This window comes from Camarhynchus parvulus, chromosome 10 (genome assembly GCF_901933205.1).
Source record: "Camarhynchus parvulus chromosome 10, STF_HiC, whole genome shotgun sequence".
In the NCBI taxonomy this organism is placed as follows: domain Eukaryota; kingdom Metazoa; phylum Chordata; class Aves; order Passeriformes; family Thraupidae; genus Camarhynchus; species Camarhynchus parvulus.
Genome location: NC_044580.1, coordinates 18,252,026 through 18,272,075, shown reverse-complemented (window position 1 = coordinate 18,272,075; position 20,050 = coordinate 18,252,026). Strand labels below are relative to the sequence as shown.

The 20,050-nt window shown below is 43.6% G+C and overlaps 1 protein-coding gene across 1 annotated transcript in view; it reads left to right on the top strand.

Annotated features, from left to right (window-relative positions):
• MEGF11 (multiple EGF like domains 11) overlaps positions 1-20,050 on the top strand; it is a 252,337-nt gene that overhangs the window by 202,178 nt on the left and 30,109 nt on the right. Inside the window, 3 exon segments of the mRNA XM_030955179.1 lie at positions 11,977-12,123; positions 14,657-14,791; positions 18,087-18,215. Of these exon segments, the coding sequence (XP_030811039.1) occupies positions 11,977-12,123; positions 14,657-14,791; positions 18,087-18,215 (411 nt within the window).

Here is a 20,050-nt window from a genome sequence, read left to right as displayed (position 1 = left end):
AAGGTAAGAATAATTACTGATGTCCTTCTTTTAATTTCCATATTGAGCAAGGTAAGTGTATATTCACTTGGAGGGGGTTTGCTGCAGCCTAAGCACTTTATCCCTCAGTGTGCTCCTGCAGTTCTGGAATTCTTCTCTTGAGGATCACATTTCAGGGAGGAAAATATTATATCCATATTTGAGACCAGGTTGGAGTTGAAACAGTGACAGGGCCCTGTAAGGTGGAAATGTTGATAGACAGAACCAACATGTGTTTTGTCAATTCTGTTCCAATTTTTTTTCCACTTGGCTTGGCACCAGACACAAGGATAAATTCTGCTCCTACCAGTTTGAAAGTATGTCATTTGAGAAACTCTTCAGCTAGATAATTATATTTTCATATTAAGGAGTATGGCATCAGTGAAAGATTAATCTTATCTGCAGTTGTTGTGAACTGGGCCATGATGTGTATTGCAGTGCATTTTATTAATATGAGGTGATAAATAATTCAGGCTGAAATTTTTGCTTTCTGATTTTGGTACTAATTAGGCATGGCCTGAAAAATATCAGAAAAGTTCAGGATCACGGAACTTCTGAAGGTTCTCCTGCCCACTCACACCAAACAGAGAATTCACGTGGCTTTCTGATCCTAATGGCCACAAACTTCATCTGAAACAGCATATTCTGTATGTTCATCCCAGACCTGGGACTCCCTCTTGATGTCTGTGTTTTATGTAAAGATCAAGGGGAAGATTGAACCCATTTTCTTTAAAGTGGTTTCAAGATGTTACTGATATAAACCTTCAGGGACTGATAGATGGTAAGAGCATGGAGGAGGACTGGCAAAAGAAGGAAAAAGTCATGTCCAGAGCAACATACAATGTAAGGTAATAGCACTCTACCATCCTTTTATTCTGTCATGACTGCCACCCAAGACTATTATTCAGGACAATGACCTTCTGTGGATACCAGCTGGGGGAAGGTAATTTTCAGGAGCTGAGTGTCCCTGGCAGATGGGAAGATGATGAAGAGATCCCCACGTCTCAAGCAGGAGCTCACAAAGCTGTGCAAACCAGCTGGGAGCATAAATAAGCACAGAGGCAGCAAGCTGCACATCCCCTGCCTGGCAGCTCCGTGGGAATTGCACCTGTGCAGCCAAAGGGAGGGGCTGGATCAGCTGGGGACACTTGTACCTGGTGTCCCTGCTGCCAGTCCCTCAGCCAAGTGGCACCTGGTGCCACCAATGGCTTTGGAGATAGCTCAGCAAGAACAGAAGCCCAAAACTACATTGGCAAAATGCTCTCATGTGGTAAAAACAAAGTGAAACTTGTTGAAATATTGGGCAAAATCAGATCTGTGACCTGCTGATGCCATGCAGAGCTGAATTTCCCTCCACAGGAAGGAAATGTGGGATGCAGTGACACTGAGGGCTCAGCCTTGCACTGGAAGGAGTTCTCCAGGTTGGACATTTGTAACTTCATGTATACAAATAGTGCCCTGGAAATCCAAACAAGAGGTGTTCATATCTACTGCTGGGTTAAAAAGGAAAGGTCTTGCTCTCAGGGCACCAAGTCTTGATTGCTCAGGCTGTTTTTTAAGGATTAATAAGGCTCTCTTTCTCCACCTTTGCTGTGCATTTAGGTACAGACCCTTCTGTGCTTGCAGCTCTGTGTGTGTGCACAGGTCCCTTAGAGCTCCCAACACCAGACATTGGTGAACGAGTTGTTACTTTATGTACACTCAGGTTGAAATGAAAATGCTCAGTGCTAATTACATTTGGTTAATTAGGGGTCCTGCACACACTGAATCCACAGAAAGAAACACAGAAATGCTGCATGGTAGAGCAGCTCCTGGAAGTCCTTTGCAAGCAAACAGGTCCTGGAGGAGCAGGATGAGTCCCATCTGTCCCAGGTGCAACCTCCTCTCCTGGAGGCTCAAGCAACAAGGTTATACATTTCAGTTAGGCTCCTCTCCATTCCTGTAATCTGAAAGTGGACAGGAAAGGACCAGCTGCCCTGGTGGCCTTGCTGGGTGAGCAGGATGGCAGTGCTGCTGTGGCAGTGTAATGCTGAGGCTCTGGAGATGACAGCTCCAGCTGTATCCCCTGTGGGATGCAGGATGAACTTCAAACCCCCTCAGCTTGGTCCCACCTCAGGCAGCTGCTAGCAGCAGGTTTTGTACCAGAAATGGCTTCCTCACAGATTCCAGCTGGTTGAAACTGTGTAGCCTTTAGCTGCTTCCCTCAGTAATCCCTCAATAATTAAATTAGAGCTGCTGGCCTGTCTGATTTCTGGAGGTGCTTGACCAGAGCCAGGTAAGGCTCCCTGGGAAGACACACCCAGGTATTGCCCATCCTGTCCCAGGACCCGAGTCCATCCATTTTCCCAGTCCCAGACTGATGCCAGAAGCAGAGCCACAGGCCTGGCTGCTCCTCATGCTGAGCTCTGCTCCTCCCTGGGATGAGCCAATTGCTGCAGGTTAATTGTGGCAATGTGTGCTTTGTTACCCTTTCAGCTCTTACACTGGGTTTAAATGGGAAGTGATCTGCAGGGGGATAGATTCCACTCCTCTAAATGCTAAGGTCAGTTAAAATCCTGTTTATCTGAATTCCTTTAATCTGAAATGCTGTCTTATCTGCATCTTGTTCTGCCTTTTTTCTTGTGTGGTGCTCTGGTTTTGCAGAGCTGCTGTGGCGATGGTATCTCAGCTCCCCACTGTGCTGGGGTACCCAGAGGCTTCTCTCAGTACCCAAAGCCAAAGTTTATTCACTGTATTTTAACATCCCAAAGATGTGTGGGAAAAATTAGCCTGGTGCTGTAGATATGAGACGGAGAACATAAAAAGTGTGCATCCCGTAGTTAATCATAAAAGGAGCCCATATAGATTTTCCTTAATTAATCAGGATGGCAAACACAGGTATGCAAATGATGCATGCTGCTGAGGAACAAACATCTTATTGCCTTGGTGCTTTACACCTTCAGGCTTCATTCCTGGCTCATAAGAGCTGCCTCCCTCTTTGCTGTGGAAATCAAAATACACATTTCACTGTCCTTTACAACCTCAGTAACCTTCCCACATTGCCAGAACACAGCCCCTGATGGTGTCTGCTCGTGTCCAGCTCCAGCACAGTGGCTGTGGGACTCTGGAGCTGCAGGATTCCCACCTGTGGGGTGGGAGGTGCTGCTGGGCACAGACCAGGGCAGCTCCAAGGGACGAGGCTGCAGAGCTGGGAACATTTGCAGGCTGGCAGTGACATCTGCACTGTCACTCAAACACAGAAACATGTTTCTTGCCTCCTGTGGACACATTAATTCAGGAAAACTGATAAGCCTGTTACTCAAGGGAAAGCCTTTTTGAATTTTAAAGGAGCACTGACCACTTTGACGGGGAGCTCTAAGGTATTTTTAACTTCACTTTCTCTAGTTCTTTGCAAGGAGGTGAAAAACCCTTGAAGGAAAAAACCCCACCCTTTCCATAAAATGTATTTAGTTTGTACTAATACGATTTTTTTCATTGCAGCTGGATCCAATTTATAATCTTAGGGCCAGATTCTGTCCTCAGCTGTACTGGGTTGAAGCCTAAATAATTCTCTTGTCATTAGTAGATCAACCTCGCCTATGTGATGATAAAACTGGGAGCTGGTTTTCCATGCCTATTTAAAACCAGAAAAAAATCTAGGACTTGTTTCATGCCCCTGCAGCTAAAGATCCAGAGTGGCTTAGAATTCACAATGTCATGGGTTGACTTTTTTTTTCCCATCAGATTGTTTCGTACCATTGGTTTGTAAGACAGAGCCTAAAATACCAGAATGGAGCAATAGTAAGTTCCTATTAAACATGCATTTTCTAGATGTCTAGTCCCATTATCTACATCGTATTTTGCATTTATCACTTCTGGCAGTCTTATCCCAGATTTTTAAATTAATAATTTATTTCTGTGATTATTCTGTATCCTTACATTAGCTTTAAATGGACAGGAAAGCTAGAAATTTCTAGAGTGAGTCTAAAATGGTGCATTTTAGGCTCTCTCCTGGCTTCTGCCTTTCCAGTGTGAAAATCTTTTCCATATGAAAGGTGTGCTTACTCTCTGGATTCGACAAGTGCCCTTTAGTCTATGAATGTAAGATAAGCTTATTAGAAATTAGCTTTAATTTTTCATTGACTTAATTTCAAGTGAGTTGATAAGATTTTAATGTCAGGCTGTGCTTAAAAATTCTCTCTTTGACAGGAACCTTTAAGGATGGTTCCTGCTGATATAGGGCTAATTTTCAAAAATATTAATTCTGAAGTTATATCAAAGATTTCATTGATGTCCTGACATTAATTATGTCTGTGCCTTCCTTGGCAGGTATCTGGGGGGCTCCTGATTTTCATCTGAGTGAGGTTTAGTTGTGTTTGTCCTGTGACAAATTTTGTATCTATTTCACCTTTGGTGAAATCAGTTGGATTTTTGCCACTCTTTCAGTAGGAGTTGGATCAGACCCTCAGACTATAATTAGCAGCTGAAGTAAGGCTACTGCTAAACTTCAGCATGTATGCAAATCATTGCAGTAATAATCTTATAAACAGAACATACACAAGTTTGTTTATCTTTGTATTTATTTTTGGGTTTAATTCTGCTTAATAAAGGACAGCTTTTAAATTTCTGAGAGAAGATAGAGCTTGGATGGCATCCTGGGTGATGCTAATTTAATGGGCTTTCACAACATGAGACTTGACGTTCGAGGTACCCAACCCTTTTCCATTTTCATGCAGACACATTCTATATATAAGCCTGGCTGTGTGTACAATAGTCACCTATAAATAAATGTGGGCAAGAAGTGGGGAAAATTATTTGTGCACATTTCAGCAGACTAAAATCCTGGCTGTTGGCATGCTGGGTGTGAAAGGAGGAGAGGGAAGAGTGCTCAGCCTGCAAGCTCAAATGAGGTGTGTGTATATATTTATATTTATGTAGTGGAGAGAGACTATTTACAGGAGCAGGTAGTGACGGGTCAGGGGGGAGTGGCTTCACACTGCCAGAGAGTAGGGTTGGATTGGATAGTAGAAAAAGTAGAAATATTCTTTCTGCTGCCTTCCCTGTGAGGGTGAGGCCCTGGCACAGGTGCCCAGAGCAGCTGTGGCTGCCCCTGGAGTGTCCAAGGCCAGCCTGGACAGGGCTTGGAGCACCTTGGGACAGTGGGAGGTGTCCCTGCCATGGCAGGGGTGGGATGGGATGATCTTTAATATCCCTTCCAGCCCAAACCATCCAGGATTCTATGATACATTATGTCATTAATGAAAGAGTTTGCAGTGAAAGATGTTGAAATCATCTTCCTTCCCCTCCCACACCAAGGGTGGAATTTCAACATCATTGACCACAAAAGGCTTTGGTTATGCCCCAGCTCTTGCTCAGCTGTTCTTCACTCATGGTTTAGTTCAGGAGCTTGAACATTTCCAGCAGGAAAACAATGCAGCTTTTCCTCCTGTTTGCCTGCTGATGGTCTGCTCAGATCTTGCCCAGCTTTCTCTTCCCTCCTGGCTGGGAGCTGTTCCCAGCATTTGAGAAATAGGAAAGCTCTGAAGATGAAGCAGGGCTGTGTAGGGCTTGACTCCTTTTAGCCCCATTTTCTGCAGGTCTGCCCTGCCTGCTCAGGGCAGCTCTTCCCCTGCAAGAGTGCACCCTGGAGAATACCCTGCAGCAAAGGCAACCAGATCATCTTTTACTTTAGCAAACATTTTGACTTAACTCATTTCTTGTGTGGTAGGTCTCTTGTCTCAAAAGCTTTTATTGCATAAATTCCCTGGCTTGGGTGATTCATACCTGGAGATTTCTCTAGATAATTAAAACTAGGGGTAGGATTAGAGCTCCACAGAGGTGCATTAGGCTCTAAGTGTATGACTTGCAGGAAAACACTTACATTAATGGGTGCATAAATCGCCCCTGCTCAGATGAGAGAAGGGACAATGTAGAATTTTTCACTGGCTTCAGGGAAGGGCTTATTCTTCATTATTTAGGACCAGATCATGGAGCTTTCATTTAGACTGATGGGCTCTAACACTCAGGAGCTGCCCCTCTGAATCCACTGATGAATGATGGTCAGCAAGAGAAGGAAGGGCTCCATGGCACCAATTTGAAAAAAAAAATCAGTGAAAAAAAGCATTTGAGAACACCACAGAAGTTCATAGATAATGTGAGTGTGGCTGCTGTTCTCTGCTGAGTAGTTTCACTGTATAAAAACAAAAATAGCTTATTTGCAGACTAGATGAGCAGCCATCAATTCTTAATGTTTCCATTTAATTTTATGAGAGATCCCTTTATGTTTTCTTTTATCTGCTGCCCTCCCCACAATGATTTTCTCATTCTTCAGCATTCTTAAATGCTGAGCTGTCAGGAATTGTGCTGTGGTGCTTCTGACTGGCTCTGAGTCAAATACTTCAGGGTTTGCCTCAGGTAGGAAAAAATACAAAGATGCAAAAAGTGATGGAAAAGCATCAAGAATTCTTTGTGAACTCTTGTTTGTGCTTTGTGATGGCCCCTCTGAGCAGCTGATCCACAGCTTGGACAGTTCTTCCTTGTGCTCTCAGTGAATTGTCTTTTACCTCTTAGAGACTGAAGCAGCAGAAGAGTCCCTGCTTAGGAAAGCACATGGAGCTAACCTCAAATACAATTTAAAAAGAATTTATAGGGACACCAGAAGTGTAACAGCAATGAGAGTATCAGGGAAAGACAAGAGAATAAGGTTGAAGTAAACGTGAATGTGTGATTATAGAAGTCATTGTCAGAAATAAATGTGCAAACCAGGAGGCCCAGGCAGGATTCAGGGTGACCTGGGTGGCCTCTGGCTGTGCCCCTGGGCTGGGTGGGGGTGCTGCCAGTGGGGTCCCTGCAGTGGGACACAGACAGAGGGAGGGTGCCCACTCCAGAGGTCAGATCCACTGAGACACTCCCAGACCTGCTCCCAGTACCTTCAACTCCCTGCTGGCCCCTGCCCACGCCCTCCCACCCCAGCCAGCCCTGCAGCATCAGCTGGAGGTGTGTGCTGGGTGGGGCACCCTGGCAGCAGGTACCAGCCAGCACTGGGGATCCTTCCTGCCAGAGCCACCAGCATTCCACAGCAAGCCAAGCGTGACTCACCAAACCTCAGGCCTCCACAGCATCGCCTGCATAAATCCTGTGCCTATTTTTGCATAAAAAGCAGCTCTTTCCAAAGCTATTCAAATGCCAGAAATAAGAGATTATTATGACTTCATGTCATGTTGAAAGACAGGTGGAGGAGAGCACAATGTTTGTGTTGGATTCAAATGTCTGCTGAAATCATTTCTGTCATTCCTAATTGATGTTGCATCTGTCTTTAGATTGGGACTATTGAGGGAAAAAAAAAGCTGAAGATCTTATTCAGAGAAATAATTACAGTTATATGCTGGTAGATGTAAAATTAAAGTACGTGGGGGGGAGGGAACTACATCCTGTAATTTATCAAATTCCTACATCCCTGAAAAATAATTAGATGCTGGGCACTGCTGCAGAGGCTACTGTCAGGGGGATAGCAGTGGTCAAAACCAGGCCACTGGTTCTCATTTATTCCGTCCATTTTTGCTCTTTTATTGTGTTTGGAGTATTAGTTTCCAACTGTCCAGAGACACAGCAGAGAAACAATGGCAGCTTTATTAAGAGCCAGAGACGTAATCCCCAAGCACAAGTGCAATTGCAGAAGCTGGAGAGGGAAAAAAGTGAGTTCTGCTTATGTCTGGCTTTCAGGAATTTTACCCTCCAAAGTCCTTCAGCATGATGTAGTTATGGGCAGCACTAAATCTGCATCACTTTGACAGACTTGAAGCCACTGAAGATTATTAACAGAAGCCACTGTGAAGGAGCTCTCAATAGATGTCTCACATCCAGTTGTATGGCTTGGGGGTTTTTTCCTCTTCTTTTTCTTGCTCCTTTTCCTGATACTTGTGTGGATGTTGGATTAATCCATCACAGTTGATTTGTAAATTTGAGTACAAGGACTGAGTTCATCTGGTCAAACTTGGAACTGCTCCATGTAAGACAGACACAGGTTTCCATCAACAGCTTCCCACTGCCAGAGGGCAGGAATAGGTGGGATATTGGAGAGGAATTGCTCCCTGTGAGGGTGGGCAAGCCCTGGCACAGGGTGCCCAGAGCAGCTGTGGCTGCCCTGGATCCCTGGCAGTGCCCAAGGCCAGGTTGGACACTGGAGCAGCCTGGGGTAGTGGAAAGTGTCCCTGCCCATGGCAGGGGGTGGGACAAGATGAGTTTTATGGTCCCTTCTGAGATTCTGGGATTCTCTTCCTCCTCTACCTCTCTCCCTGCTGCTTTGCTTTATCAGGATTGTCTGCAGCTCCACGTTGGAAGATCCCTGCCCAACCAAATGGCTTCACCTTTGGGAAGTCTGGGCTGATTTACCCCAGATATTCCCCATGTCCCAGCCAGCAGCTGCTTGGACACTTGGTAGGAAGTTGTCCTGGAGGGGCAGGAGTTTGGAGCCGCTCTCCTGTGAGTTTGTCCCTTGGTACAGTGCAGTTGTGACTGCTCTGGTGGGCTGAGTTGAGCCCAGTTTGTGTTTTCCACGGTAATTCAGGCCCTCAGGGCTGGTTTTCCTCCCCACCATGTGTGCAAAGGAGGTTGGTGAGGGGAAAAGGGAGTGAAGGCGCCCCTGGGACTGTCAGCTAAATGCCACGTACAGAGCAGTCCAGAGGGAATCCCACTGGAAAGGAGCCAGTGCTTGCAGGAATCCAATGCCCCAAATCCCTGCTGGGCCATGGGGACTTTGTGGCTGCCGTTTCACAGACTGAATTAGAGCCACAGTGGGCTCTGCTCTTACCTGGGCTCTGCCTTACTGCAAAAGTGCAGATCTTTTACCCATGTCCAGTGGGTAACTACAGTTTTATAAGTTTTGTGGATTTCATTTACAATTCACCCCCAGAACATTGTTTAAAAAGGTCTTGGAAGTGTAATTTTATACCAGCAATTGTGAACCACAGCCTCGGGCTGGCAGATAATTCCCTGGTATCCAGGCAATAGAGTTTATGTATAGAACTGCTTCCTGCAGCTTCAAGGACTTCTAATAGTTGTCTTTCTAATTTCTACACCATGCATGTGAAACCAGGACTTTGTTCATTAATTAGGAATCTGTGGTTGTAACACGAGGTAGTACAGAGGTGTGTCAACTTCAGCACTTCTTGTAGTTCTGGAAATTGAAAACTAATTGCTTATCAGAAATGTTCATCAGCAAGTTCCTAAATAAATATTAAAGTTTTACATTACAGAATCTTGCTGCTTCACTGACTCTGACTGTAAAGTAGCTGGGAGGGATGGACTCCCCCTTCACACACTGTCAGGTTAGGGAATTGTAAAATTAAGGTGCTTTTTCCAGCACAATTCCATAAGATTTGCATGTCCAGATGCAGTTTTAACTTCTCATTTATATTTGCAATTCAATGCGTGTAGGAGCCTTCAAAACTGAAGTCTTCCATGAGAATTAACTTGGATAATAAAAAGTAATAAAACCTGATTGCGGCACCATCTCGGTTGTCTTCTGGAAATGTACAAATAAAGAAGGGCTGTAATGGGTGCCAGTGGCTCCTGGAAGATTTCCTTTTCCCCCTTTCCCTTTTGCTACAACAATCAGCTCCACCATGACTCATTGCCTTCGTTAGCAGAGGGAAGACATCCCTCATTACTCATTACCAAAGGAAGGGCTTTGCTGCTGCAGGAACAGCCCTGGCATTCAAATTCAGGTACCTTCCACAAGAAAAGAGTCAGTGTCATTCTTCCCCAAACTTTGTCAAAAGAGACAGGAAATAATGCTGTTTAATTGTCCCCATTTATAAATAGACCATCCACAATGACAGAATTGTAATTTTAATGCTGCAATCGGGAGGGAAAATGCACATTTTTCTGTGTTTGGGTCTGAATTTCGGTTCAGGGAGCTCACACTGAGACTCAAGGCTGTAAATGATCATATATATGTATTTATAAATACAAAACACATCTATTTATTTGTTTATTTATTAACAATTTATTTTCTGACTTTTTAATTACAGAGCACTGTGGATAAAAGACATTAATGCACACACAAAGCACTTGTATAAGTAATCCAAGGATATATTTGATTTCAAAGGGAGTAGGGAAGACTTTAAAATAATTTCTTAAAATAATAGTTTTTCTTGATTTTACTAATACAAATGTTCCTTGTCTCTTTTCACAGTCCCTTTTTTCAGATTTATTTACTTGGATGTGAAGGAATTGAGCTTGTATTAAGTTTTTACTGTATTTTAATGTGGTTTTTATTAAGTTGTACAGGATGGTCCATGCCTCTTTATAAATAAAGCTAAGATCATGTATTACTAGAAATCACATTTCAAACTGTGCTTTTGCCAGACTTGGTTAAGATTTTCTAGGAAGGGACATTATAATTGTATGATTAATCTTCAGAAAAGGGAAATTTTGGCTCTGCAGCATTTCTTATGTTTCTTCTCTGTGTTAACTTCATAGATTTATAAAACCAACTTGAAACTGCACTGTAAGTGTATTTATAATGACTTTCAGCTGATTTAATAATGCCCAGAGTTTGGTGACTGTACAGATCACAGCTCCCCAAATGCTGTGCATTACCTCCAGCATCCAGATGAAGTTATCAGAGGTGGAGGGAATGGTTGGGATTGTGTTTCTGCAGAGAGCTGCACTAATCCAACCCCTGGGCTGCTGTGATCCCATTGTGCAGTGGGACATGGGCACAGGTGATAAAGAATATCTCAGGTGAAGGATAGTAAAGAACATCTCAGGTTAGGGATGATAAAGAACATCTCAGGCTGGGGATGGTGAAGAACATCTCAGGTCAGAGATAGTAAAGAAAATCTCAGGTCAGGGATGGTAAAGAACATCTGAGGTTGGTGTTGGAAGCCCAGCTGAAGTGTGTGGGTACCCCCCAGTCTCAGGGCTGGGCTCCCACTGGGTTCTAAGAAAAATTTGCAAGCCAGTGTCTGATCCATTTCTGCTGGTTTAGATGCTCCTGCCAGTGCCACTCCCTGCAGCTGGCACTGCTCAATGTCTCTCTTAGTTCATGATTCTGCAAACCCATCCAAGGAGCCCTTGATCATGCAAATAGCCCTGCTAATTGCAGGTATTGGTACTGCCTTATTCCAGTGGAGTGAGAGCCTCTCAGACACAGTGTGCAGGATCAGCTCCTTCAATCACATTTATATGTCACAAGCCATGGCACAAGGTTGTTTTTAAAAGTCACCAGTTTAAACAAAGCCAGTTGAAACCATGCCAGAAGCCTTGTGTTAAGTTTCCTGGCTGTGTGCTCCTTTCAGTGTTTCCAAGCTTTGCTCTTCATAATAGTAAATATCAAACAAGCAGCCTGGGGAGCACTGGGAGCTGGATTGGCAGGTCTCAGTCTCCATTTAACATGCAAATGCTCAGCCTGTGCTCACATATGGCCACTTGCTGGATCAGAACTCAGCTCATTCACACAGAACTGGGGAGTTCTGGGTAGATGTGGGGTATGTGCACAAAACACCAGAGCACAGAGGTTTAAGCCAGGAAGGGAACAGAACACAAAATAGAGTTTAATTTACTTGCGTTCAAGAATCCAAATACTGAACATGTTTTTGCAAAATCCTGATTTTTCTTTTTATGGTCGTCCAATTCACAACAGGTAAGTAATCAGGCTTCAATCAAATGCCTATTTCAAGACCAGTTACTTGAGCTATTTTGTGACTTTAAAGCAATTCCTGACCTTCATCTCTTGGATGACATGCAGAGTTTCTTTAATGGTGCTGAGGACTGAACAGGCTCCCACCAACACGTACAGAATTCACCTCTCTGGCATTTTCTTAATTTTCACTTTATTAAGCAGATAAAAGAGGAGCTGTTTCCTTCCCAGATCCCTCTGGGGGACTGTGAGGCATCAGTCCAGCCAAGCATTTCTTTGATCAATGAGCAGAGTGAGAGTTGTGGGAAGCCTAACGTGTGGCTTTGTGTCCTTAGGCATCCACTGTGACAACATCTGCACCCAGGGCCGCTGGGGACCCAACTGCTCCATCTCCTGCAGCTGTGAGAACGGGGGATCCTGCTCCCCTGAGGATGGAACCTGTGACTGTGCACCGGGATACAGAGGGCCCTTGTGCCAGAGAAGTAAGATTTCCTGTAGCTGGCAGAAGCAAGGCAGGTAGAAATGCTCCTTTATGACACCAGGCAGACAAATCCACAGTTTCTGAGCTGCTTTAGCTCATGACTTCCTGAGGGCAAAAGAGCCTGGAAAAGGCTCCTGCATCAAGAACTCTCCTGCACTGAGCTGTGCCTTGTGTTTGTTCTTCTGATCACACCTGGAGGTCACAGGTGACCTGGAAGGAGGAGCAGCACCCTTACAAACCAAAGCTGGCAGGACTCAGGTTTGCAGTGAAGTCAGACCTGTTAAACAGTCAGCCACCACCCATCATATAATGACAAGTGGATGAGCGTTGGCATCAAAATAACAAGGCAATGTTTTCTCGTATGGCAGAAAAAGAAACACAGGAGCCCAAAATAGCTCCTGTTTGATGCTCTGCTGCTACATATTAAAATGTACCAAGCAGATAAAAATCCTCTCATTTGCTTTATCTGGGAAGCTGCATTTGCCCCATAGGGACCCTAATTCACTGATCCAAACTACACCAACCATCTTCCCATGTAAACAAGAAGAGGATTGGTCTTTGTTTTCTGCTCAGCATTTCTTCTTGTTGCTGTAAGACATTCTGCATGCCCAGCTCATAGATCCCCTTTGATTTCACCAGTTACACTTGACACTAGAACACACTCATCTCTAAAAATAATTTGTAGCTGACAGTTTTTATTTAAAGCCATTATAAAAATGACCTCTAGCACTGCTGTAGTTAATGGCCTATAAGCATTTCCATTATAAACCCCAATTTCCAGGTGCTTCAGCATATCTGTGTAGCTGTAAAACCTCTCTCCAAGGCTAAAATGTGGAGCTCAGAGCTTCAGGGAGATGAGGAAGAAAATGTTTTACAAATCTGAAACCTTAAGAGTGCAAAACTTCCAGAAGTTAATAGTTTCTGACCTTTCTGAGGTGAAAAAAACCCACCTTAGTTCTATCAGCTCTTGGCACGCAGGCTACAAGAGCAAACCTTGTGCCCAGTTTGCAAGCCCAGGAATCAGGCTGCTCCCTGAGGATGTTTGCTAAGGATCTATTGGTGAGAAATTTTTCTCCCCACTGGGGTGACAGCAGAGGGGTCCTGTGGATGCTTCTGCTCTTGCCTCTGTGTGTATTTGGCCTGGGAATCCAGCTTGCTTCCAGCTCTTTTCTGGGATTCAGGCTCAAGAATACGTGGTGAACAGGAGACCTTGCTAAGCTTGTTCTCAAAATCATCCACATTTTTCTCTTAGAAATTCATTTAGAAACAGGATTTAGGCTGTTTTATTACAAGGCAGAGCTGAGGATGATACTGAAGATGATACTCAGCCAACTTGTTCTGTCTGTGTAATCAGGATTACATGAGACACTGGGATGGTTTAGTGCTCTTAAGCCTGCAGAAATGTCTCCAGGAATGATCCAGGTTGTTTTATAGCTACTGCATCATCAACCAACCTGTCAGCGAAGCTCCAGCTGGAAATGTGCAGTGGGGTAAGAGCCTGACACCCTGTGAGAACATACAGTCCACAAGAAAATTCTCATTTGCTGGAAAAATAGAACAGACATGATTTAGTAACCACTGAGCCAGAACTATAGAACAGAGAATCACAGGAGTAAAAATAAAAACATATAAAGTTATTTTTACTGTCACTTACTGCAATTTAACATTTCTTTGTGTTATCTATTGCAGTGAATGTTTGGACAGTGGATGCTTTTTCACTCTACCTGCTCTTAGAAGCAAAAATCTGCTTTTAGAAGAGCTACTGAGCCATAATCCTGATTCTATACCTGGTGTATAAATTCTACAATAATTTCAATCCAGGTTTTAGGCAAAATAAGTACACAATTCATTACAAGTTTTCTCAGCTATTTGATGTGATTACTGATTCAAATCAGGTGACTTATATGGTGTTACATAATTATCATTATTGGCTTCTCTTCATCACTTGATGGCTGTTGCTCCTCCCAGCTGAGCACAGGCATTGCACCAGACAGGTTTGGAAATCAGCTTTTGGCATAGTGGTTTTGACATGAAATATTCTTTCCTAATACACCTTCTCTGTTTTCTTGACTCAATTTCCATTTCTTTCTGAGTTTATGGTTTTGTACATGTATGCCAGTGTTTCTTTTCCTATCTATCCTAAAATCTTTGGAATGTGTGTTATTAACCATATCTGCTGGGAGGTCTCAAACATCTTAAACTCCTGTTTTGTCAAAGAGTCCAGGTTAGAGAGACTCAAATGAGTGTCCTGAGAGAGAGAGGGTACTGAGAACTCTGCTGTGGTATTAAACAGCCAAGGACTTCCATGAGGAAGAAAGGTGGGAATGTTGAACGCAGGAGCAGTTTTACCAGAGCATGCACTTTATTCGACATGGAACAATCCAACAGGCCTCATCATTTCAGCTGTCCACAAAATTATGCTTGATAAATTAAGAAATATTGGTTTGGGATTAAGACAGACGGAGAATTCTCAAGCTCTGAGTGATGAGAAGACGTTGGAAAACCTGTGACAGCTTGGTTTGTTCTCTTTTCAGTTTGCCCCCCCGGGTTTTACGGGCACCACTGCAGCCAGCCGTGTCCCCAGTGCGTGCACAGCAATGGTCCCTGCCACCACGTGTCCGGGCTGTGCGACTGCCTGCCCGGCTTCTCCGGGCCCCTCTGCAACCAAGGTACCGCCTCCCTTCCCTTCTCCGGGCCCCTCTGCAACCAAGGTACCGCCTCGCTTCCCGAGCAGCTCCCCTGAGCGAGCCCCGTTCCCTGCTCCCAGCCTTTTGCACTTCTTTCTGCAGTTTAGATCCCAAGAAAATCCTTCCTTCAGAGGGAAAATGCAAACAGGTACTCAGTCACCCTCTTGGAAATACGATGTGCTCCTGGTTTCATAAATAATCCAGCTCTGTCACACTGGATTGAAATGCCTGTGCAATGAGACACCTGCTGTAAATACATCAGCATCCAATGGCTTCATTTTTCTTGCTGCTCAGCCTGTCGTCACCTGAATGTTGATAGCACCTTCCTGTGATCTTTGCAGCAGGACAGGGAGGTTCTGGTTAAGGTAAAGGCCAGCTCAGGTGAACAATCCCAAACACCCAGTTGTGCACCAAACCTCATTGACACTGTGCAGGACCTGGCTGGGAATGGCTAAAACCACAGACACAAATGCAGGAGGCAGGAAAGTTTGCAGTGAGGCAGAGAAGGGAGTTCATTTCCACAAGTGAGGAGGAACTTCAGCTCCCCCAAACACCCATCACCTTTCTGTCCCTTTCAAAGTTCCACATTTAACTCCAAGTGTCATTTTCATCCTAAAAATACCCACAAAATCCCTCAGCCTTCTGCACTCTCAGTTGCTGCACACTGCAGTGGGTATTTTCTACACAGATATTTAAAAGAAGTGATTTGTAGTGGCCACTGCCCCTGTGAAGTCACCATTCCTGCCAGAACTGAATGACACTTTCAATGACCTGCTTCTCAGTAAGTTGGGATTGCAGGCAGCAGTTACCCAAAATCATTAAACACAGATTAAATATAACCATGGGGTTTTTTTTTTCCTGTGCTGTATAGTCAACTAAACATTACACCAATTAATTTATTAAAATTAACGTATTTCAGTGAATTTGTCCATTTTATGTGAAACGTTAGCCAGATTTCAAAGCATAAGCAGGTCTAATTATCCTCTTAAGAAAACTATTTTATTTTTGCTCAGATGTTCAGCACTTCTGGTTTTACTTTGAAATGTTGATCTATCTAGCAAATTAATCTTAAAATATTCATGTCCTAATTAAAATCAATTTGTGTTGCAGTTTGTCATAATGAGTTAACATGTAACTTTATTTTGTAGAAAGAAAAATGCTAATTAATTTTCCATTAGAAAAACGTGAAATGAAGATTTCACTTTGGAATTTTCATTTCCTTGTGCCATTGGCAGCAGGAACATTCTTCCACCAGCAGTATGTGCATGTGAAGAGCTGTGTAACCCCCAAAACTGCCCAGGTTGACTCAGTTGTGCCAAGGATTCCGAGCTGCAAACAACTAAACAGCTGTTTTGTGAATATCTTTCACAATCCCAGAGCGAGATGGGCTGATAATAACTTGTTATCACTGCTGGAACACACCTGACATCCCACAGGGACTTTGGGAGTCCCACTTCAGAGCCTTCGGAGCTAATTAACATCCCAATCTGTGTTGTACAGTCAGGCTGCTGCTGCAGAAAGCAGCATTAGGCCTTGTTTTACAGCTCTCTAAAAATGATTGAGACATTTAAAAAGCGCTTGGATTTGGATCTCACATCTTCACAAGAATCTCTCTGTCAGTCCACAACCAGGTTGTTTAAATTAGGGAGAAGAACCATTTTGTCATCCCTGTGTGCTGCCATTCCAGAGGGCAGCATCCCATTTCCCAGAGACAGGGGGAGCTCCTGTGGGAGGGAGGGAGGGAGGGAGGGGGGAGCCCCTCTGCCAGCTCTGCCTGTGTGCACCAGTGTGACCTGGTCCCTTTGCCAGCAGCTCTGTTTGGATCACAGATCTTGCCCTGATCCATCAGTATTCCATGGTGCAGAACAAATCAGCTCCTCTTCAAAGGAAGTCCTTTGAGAATTCCATTTTTTGTACATGCAAACCCCAGCCTTCATCGAGGTGCTGCTGCCTACCTCCATCTCAAAGATGCCATAAAACAGTGCCTGGAGCTGCTTCATGCAGAGCACTGGAAGGCAATAATGGTGTGGCCTGTCCAGGAGCCTGGGCTGACAGATCAGTTCAGTTTTTGCTGTCTGTGATAGGAGGGTTCTGCTTTCCTTCTCTTTTTGTGTATTCTTTCCATCCTGGCTGTGTATTGTGTTTTGTTTTATCTCTTTTCACTTAGGAACAGTTCTGTTTAGCACACAGTGTGAAAGCCAAACCCAACTTTATCCACTCCTACAGATAAGTCCATAGTCTATAGAAACACAAGCAGAAAACAATACTCTGCTCTTGTAAGAGCAGAGGATGGCATATTATATAAAAGCCAATGAATCACAGCTCAGGATTTCAATCTGTGGCTGATTCACAGTCAGGATAGATTGAGGTCACCTGCAGAGACTACTTTTGAGAAAGTGAGAGAGGCTGAAGTGGTGGAAGAGCTGCATAATTCAGGGAAGTGCCTTAATCACTTTTTTGACATTGCTATTATTTACCAGGATCCAAGTCCAGTTCCATTTGTTACCCTCTTTGCAAAGATGGACTGTATGTTTTATCTTGTTTTGAAAATACATCTGTTTTTGTCAGGGAACACAGCCAATAAGAGCCCAGAAATGAAACATTTCATTTGTTACTGAGCAGAGCTTTCCATCAACTTTAACGTTAAAGATTTCCAATAATTTGGTGGGAGGTTGAAGATCTACATGTCTATTAGTTTCCTGTCACTGTGCTTAGGATGTGAGAAGATGACTGGAAAAAAACGGAGAGTTTCTTTTCTTCCAACTTCACTTAGGTGGACGCACAGGGAGAGGTGCTGGTTTTGTTGGGATGCAGCACATTTGTTAAATAGCTCTCAGCCAAACAGATATATAACATACATAAATATAAATATAGATAAAATGCTTGGAAACCAGATCAGTCCCAGCCTCTCACTTGTGGCTGCTACTCACTGAATTCTCCTAAGGTTTTCTTGTTCTTTTCCTCTCCTGATGACCTCTCTTCTCTGTTTTGTCTCTCCTCTTGTAATCCTTCCATACTTCCCTTCAATAATTGCAATCTTCTGACTATATTAGCTTAATTTTCCAGCAGAAAAATGGATTTTGATATGACTTTTTCCTATTGTTTTTACTCCTGGGATGGAAGCAAAATGGGCTCGAATACTTTTCCTGCTTTCCAGAGGAATTTTGCTTCATCAAAGGGAAACTATTGTAATTAACTCTAATTGCTAAATGTTGAGTCCTGTGATTTCCTGCCATTGCCTTTGAAGAGGCTGCAGTAAAGTGCCTTGTGTTTGCAGTGTGTCCCAGTGGGAAGTTTGGGAAGGACTGTGCTGAGGTGTGTCAGTGCACCGAGAACGGGACCTGCAACCCCATCGACGGCTCCTGCCAGTGCTTCCCGGGCTGGATCGGCATGGACTGCTCCCAGAGTAAGGGACATTCTCCACCTCTGCCTCCAAATATCCATTTCTGGGTTTGTTTGCTGCTTTCTGAAAGTTAAAGTCAGATTCTGGGGGAAATCCCTGTTGCCAGTGCCTTACTCTCTTTAAAGTGGATTTCTATTAATTAATCTAAGTTAGCTTTGGATTGAATTAGTTTCTGCATTGCAGAAGCTCTGCCTGGCTTTTATTCCAGGAAAGGGAGGTCACAATCTCTTATCAGAAAAGAAAGCTCCATGCTCCCTTTTAATTTCTAGCTGGATTCCTTTTTATTTATTTTTTGTAATAATTTTCTTTCAGCTATTACATTTAGACATTATTAACCAGTAAATGTTTTCAGGTACCAAATCCCTAGAATTGAGAAATTAGGTAGCTGAAATATTTCTATTAAATGTAATTTAATTGTAAAAGTCAATGTGGCCTTGTAGGGATGAAGGATTTCTTTCTGAAAATTGCCCAGGTAGAAGATTGGCATTTGCTGATCCCAAAGTGTCATTTCCTGAGAGCATCCCTTAATTGAAGCTAGATCACAGAGGGAGGCAATATCCGATCATTCAGAAATGTTACTTCATATTCAGGATACAACTAGCATATTAGACAGCATTCCAGAGTAAAATATATTAAACTCCAAGTGATAAAGCAGGAATCGGATAAAAACAGACGGCTGTAATTTTGCATTTATTGTGTGTCTTCCACAGGCAGAATATTGCTGTCACTCAAAAACAGCAGGGAAAAAAAGGGAAAAAAGACAGAAAGCTGCACATATTCCTCATTATATTTAGCCATCTAATTGGGAAATGTCTGTTAGTGTCTGTTAACCTTGAAAAAAGGCTGTTTTCCTTACAGAGCAAGGCAGGCCAGGCCAGCAGGAGCAGTTTAGCAGGCAGCACCTGCCTGTGGGCACTCTGGGTTCTGGATGAGCAGAGGGGGACGTGGCTCTTTGCTCAGTTACTCCTTGCACACAAAGGGAACCTCTCCCAAGGTGACCCTGTCCCACTCCAGGCTCCCTGGGCACCTGGCCTCCCCTCCCAGGCTATTTCTGGCCCTGTGCTCCCGTTAACCTGGAATGACCTGGACTTGGAGCTGCTCAGGAGATAATTTTAGTTCTGACTCCAGAGCCAGTTCTGGATTCACTAACAGCCCCTGCAGTTCTGCCTTAGAACAGCATTGGAAAAGTATTTCTGGTTGCTTATAGCACAAACACTTCAGGCCAAATCCTGCTCAGCTTTACATTGTGTGAGTCCAGTGACCTTTTGTGTGATTTACGTCATGGCAGGGTTTTTTGGCCATTCATTCTGGCTTTAGAGGTGTCTGTCAAATGCCAGAAACTTCCATTTATCATCCATGGAGCCTTTGGCATCCATGGAAATAGGCCTGGTGTCTGTACTTTCAGGTTTCCTGGGAACTGTGCCTTATTAATTCATGTCTTTAGCAGGAAGCAATGGAAAGTGCTTTTTAAAGCAAAAATATAGTTGTTATATTGAAGGCCTATCATAATTTTGGATCTCTTAGTCTGGCACTAATAACAGTAACTTACTGCATTCATTTTTGGAGGGAGGCTTACAATAACTTTTTTTAATGTATTAATATTGTACTTGTTGAAATATAAAATAGACCCAGAGATTTTAATTTAATATTAGCCCCCCAACAACAATAGCAATCTGAATTTGTGGATGTGAATTCATGCTGGAAGAAGTTTTCTTTACATTTTTTTCATGATTGGAGTAGCACTCTGTGCTTCAAATGAATGTGGTAATTTTAGTGGTTGATTGCATAGCAAAGTAAACCTGAATAGCTGGGCTTTATTATGCAAGAATTCCAGCATG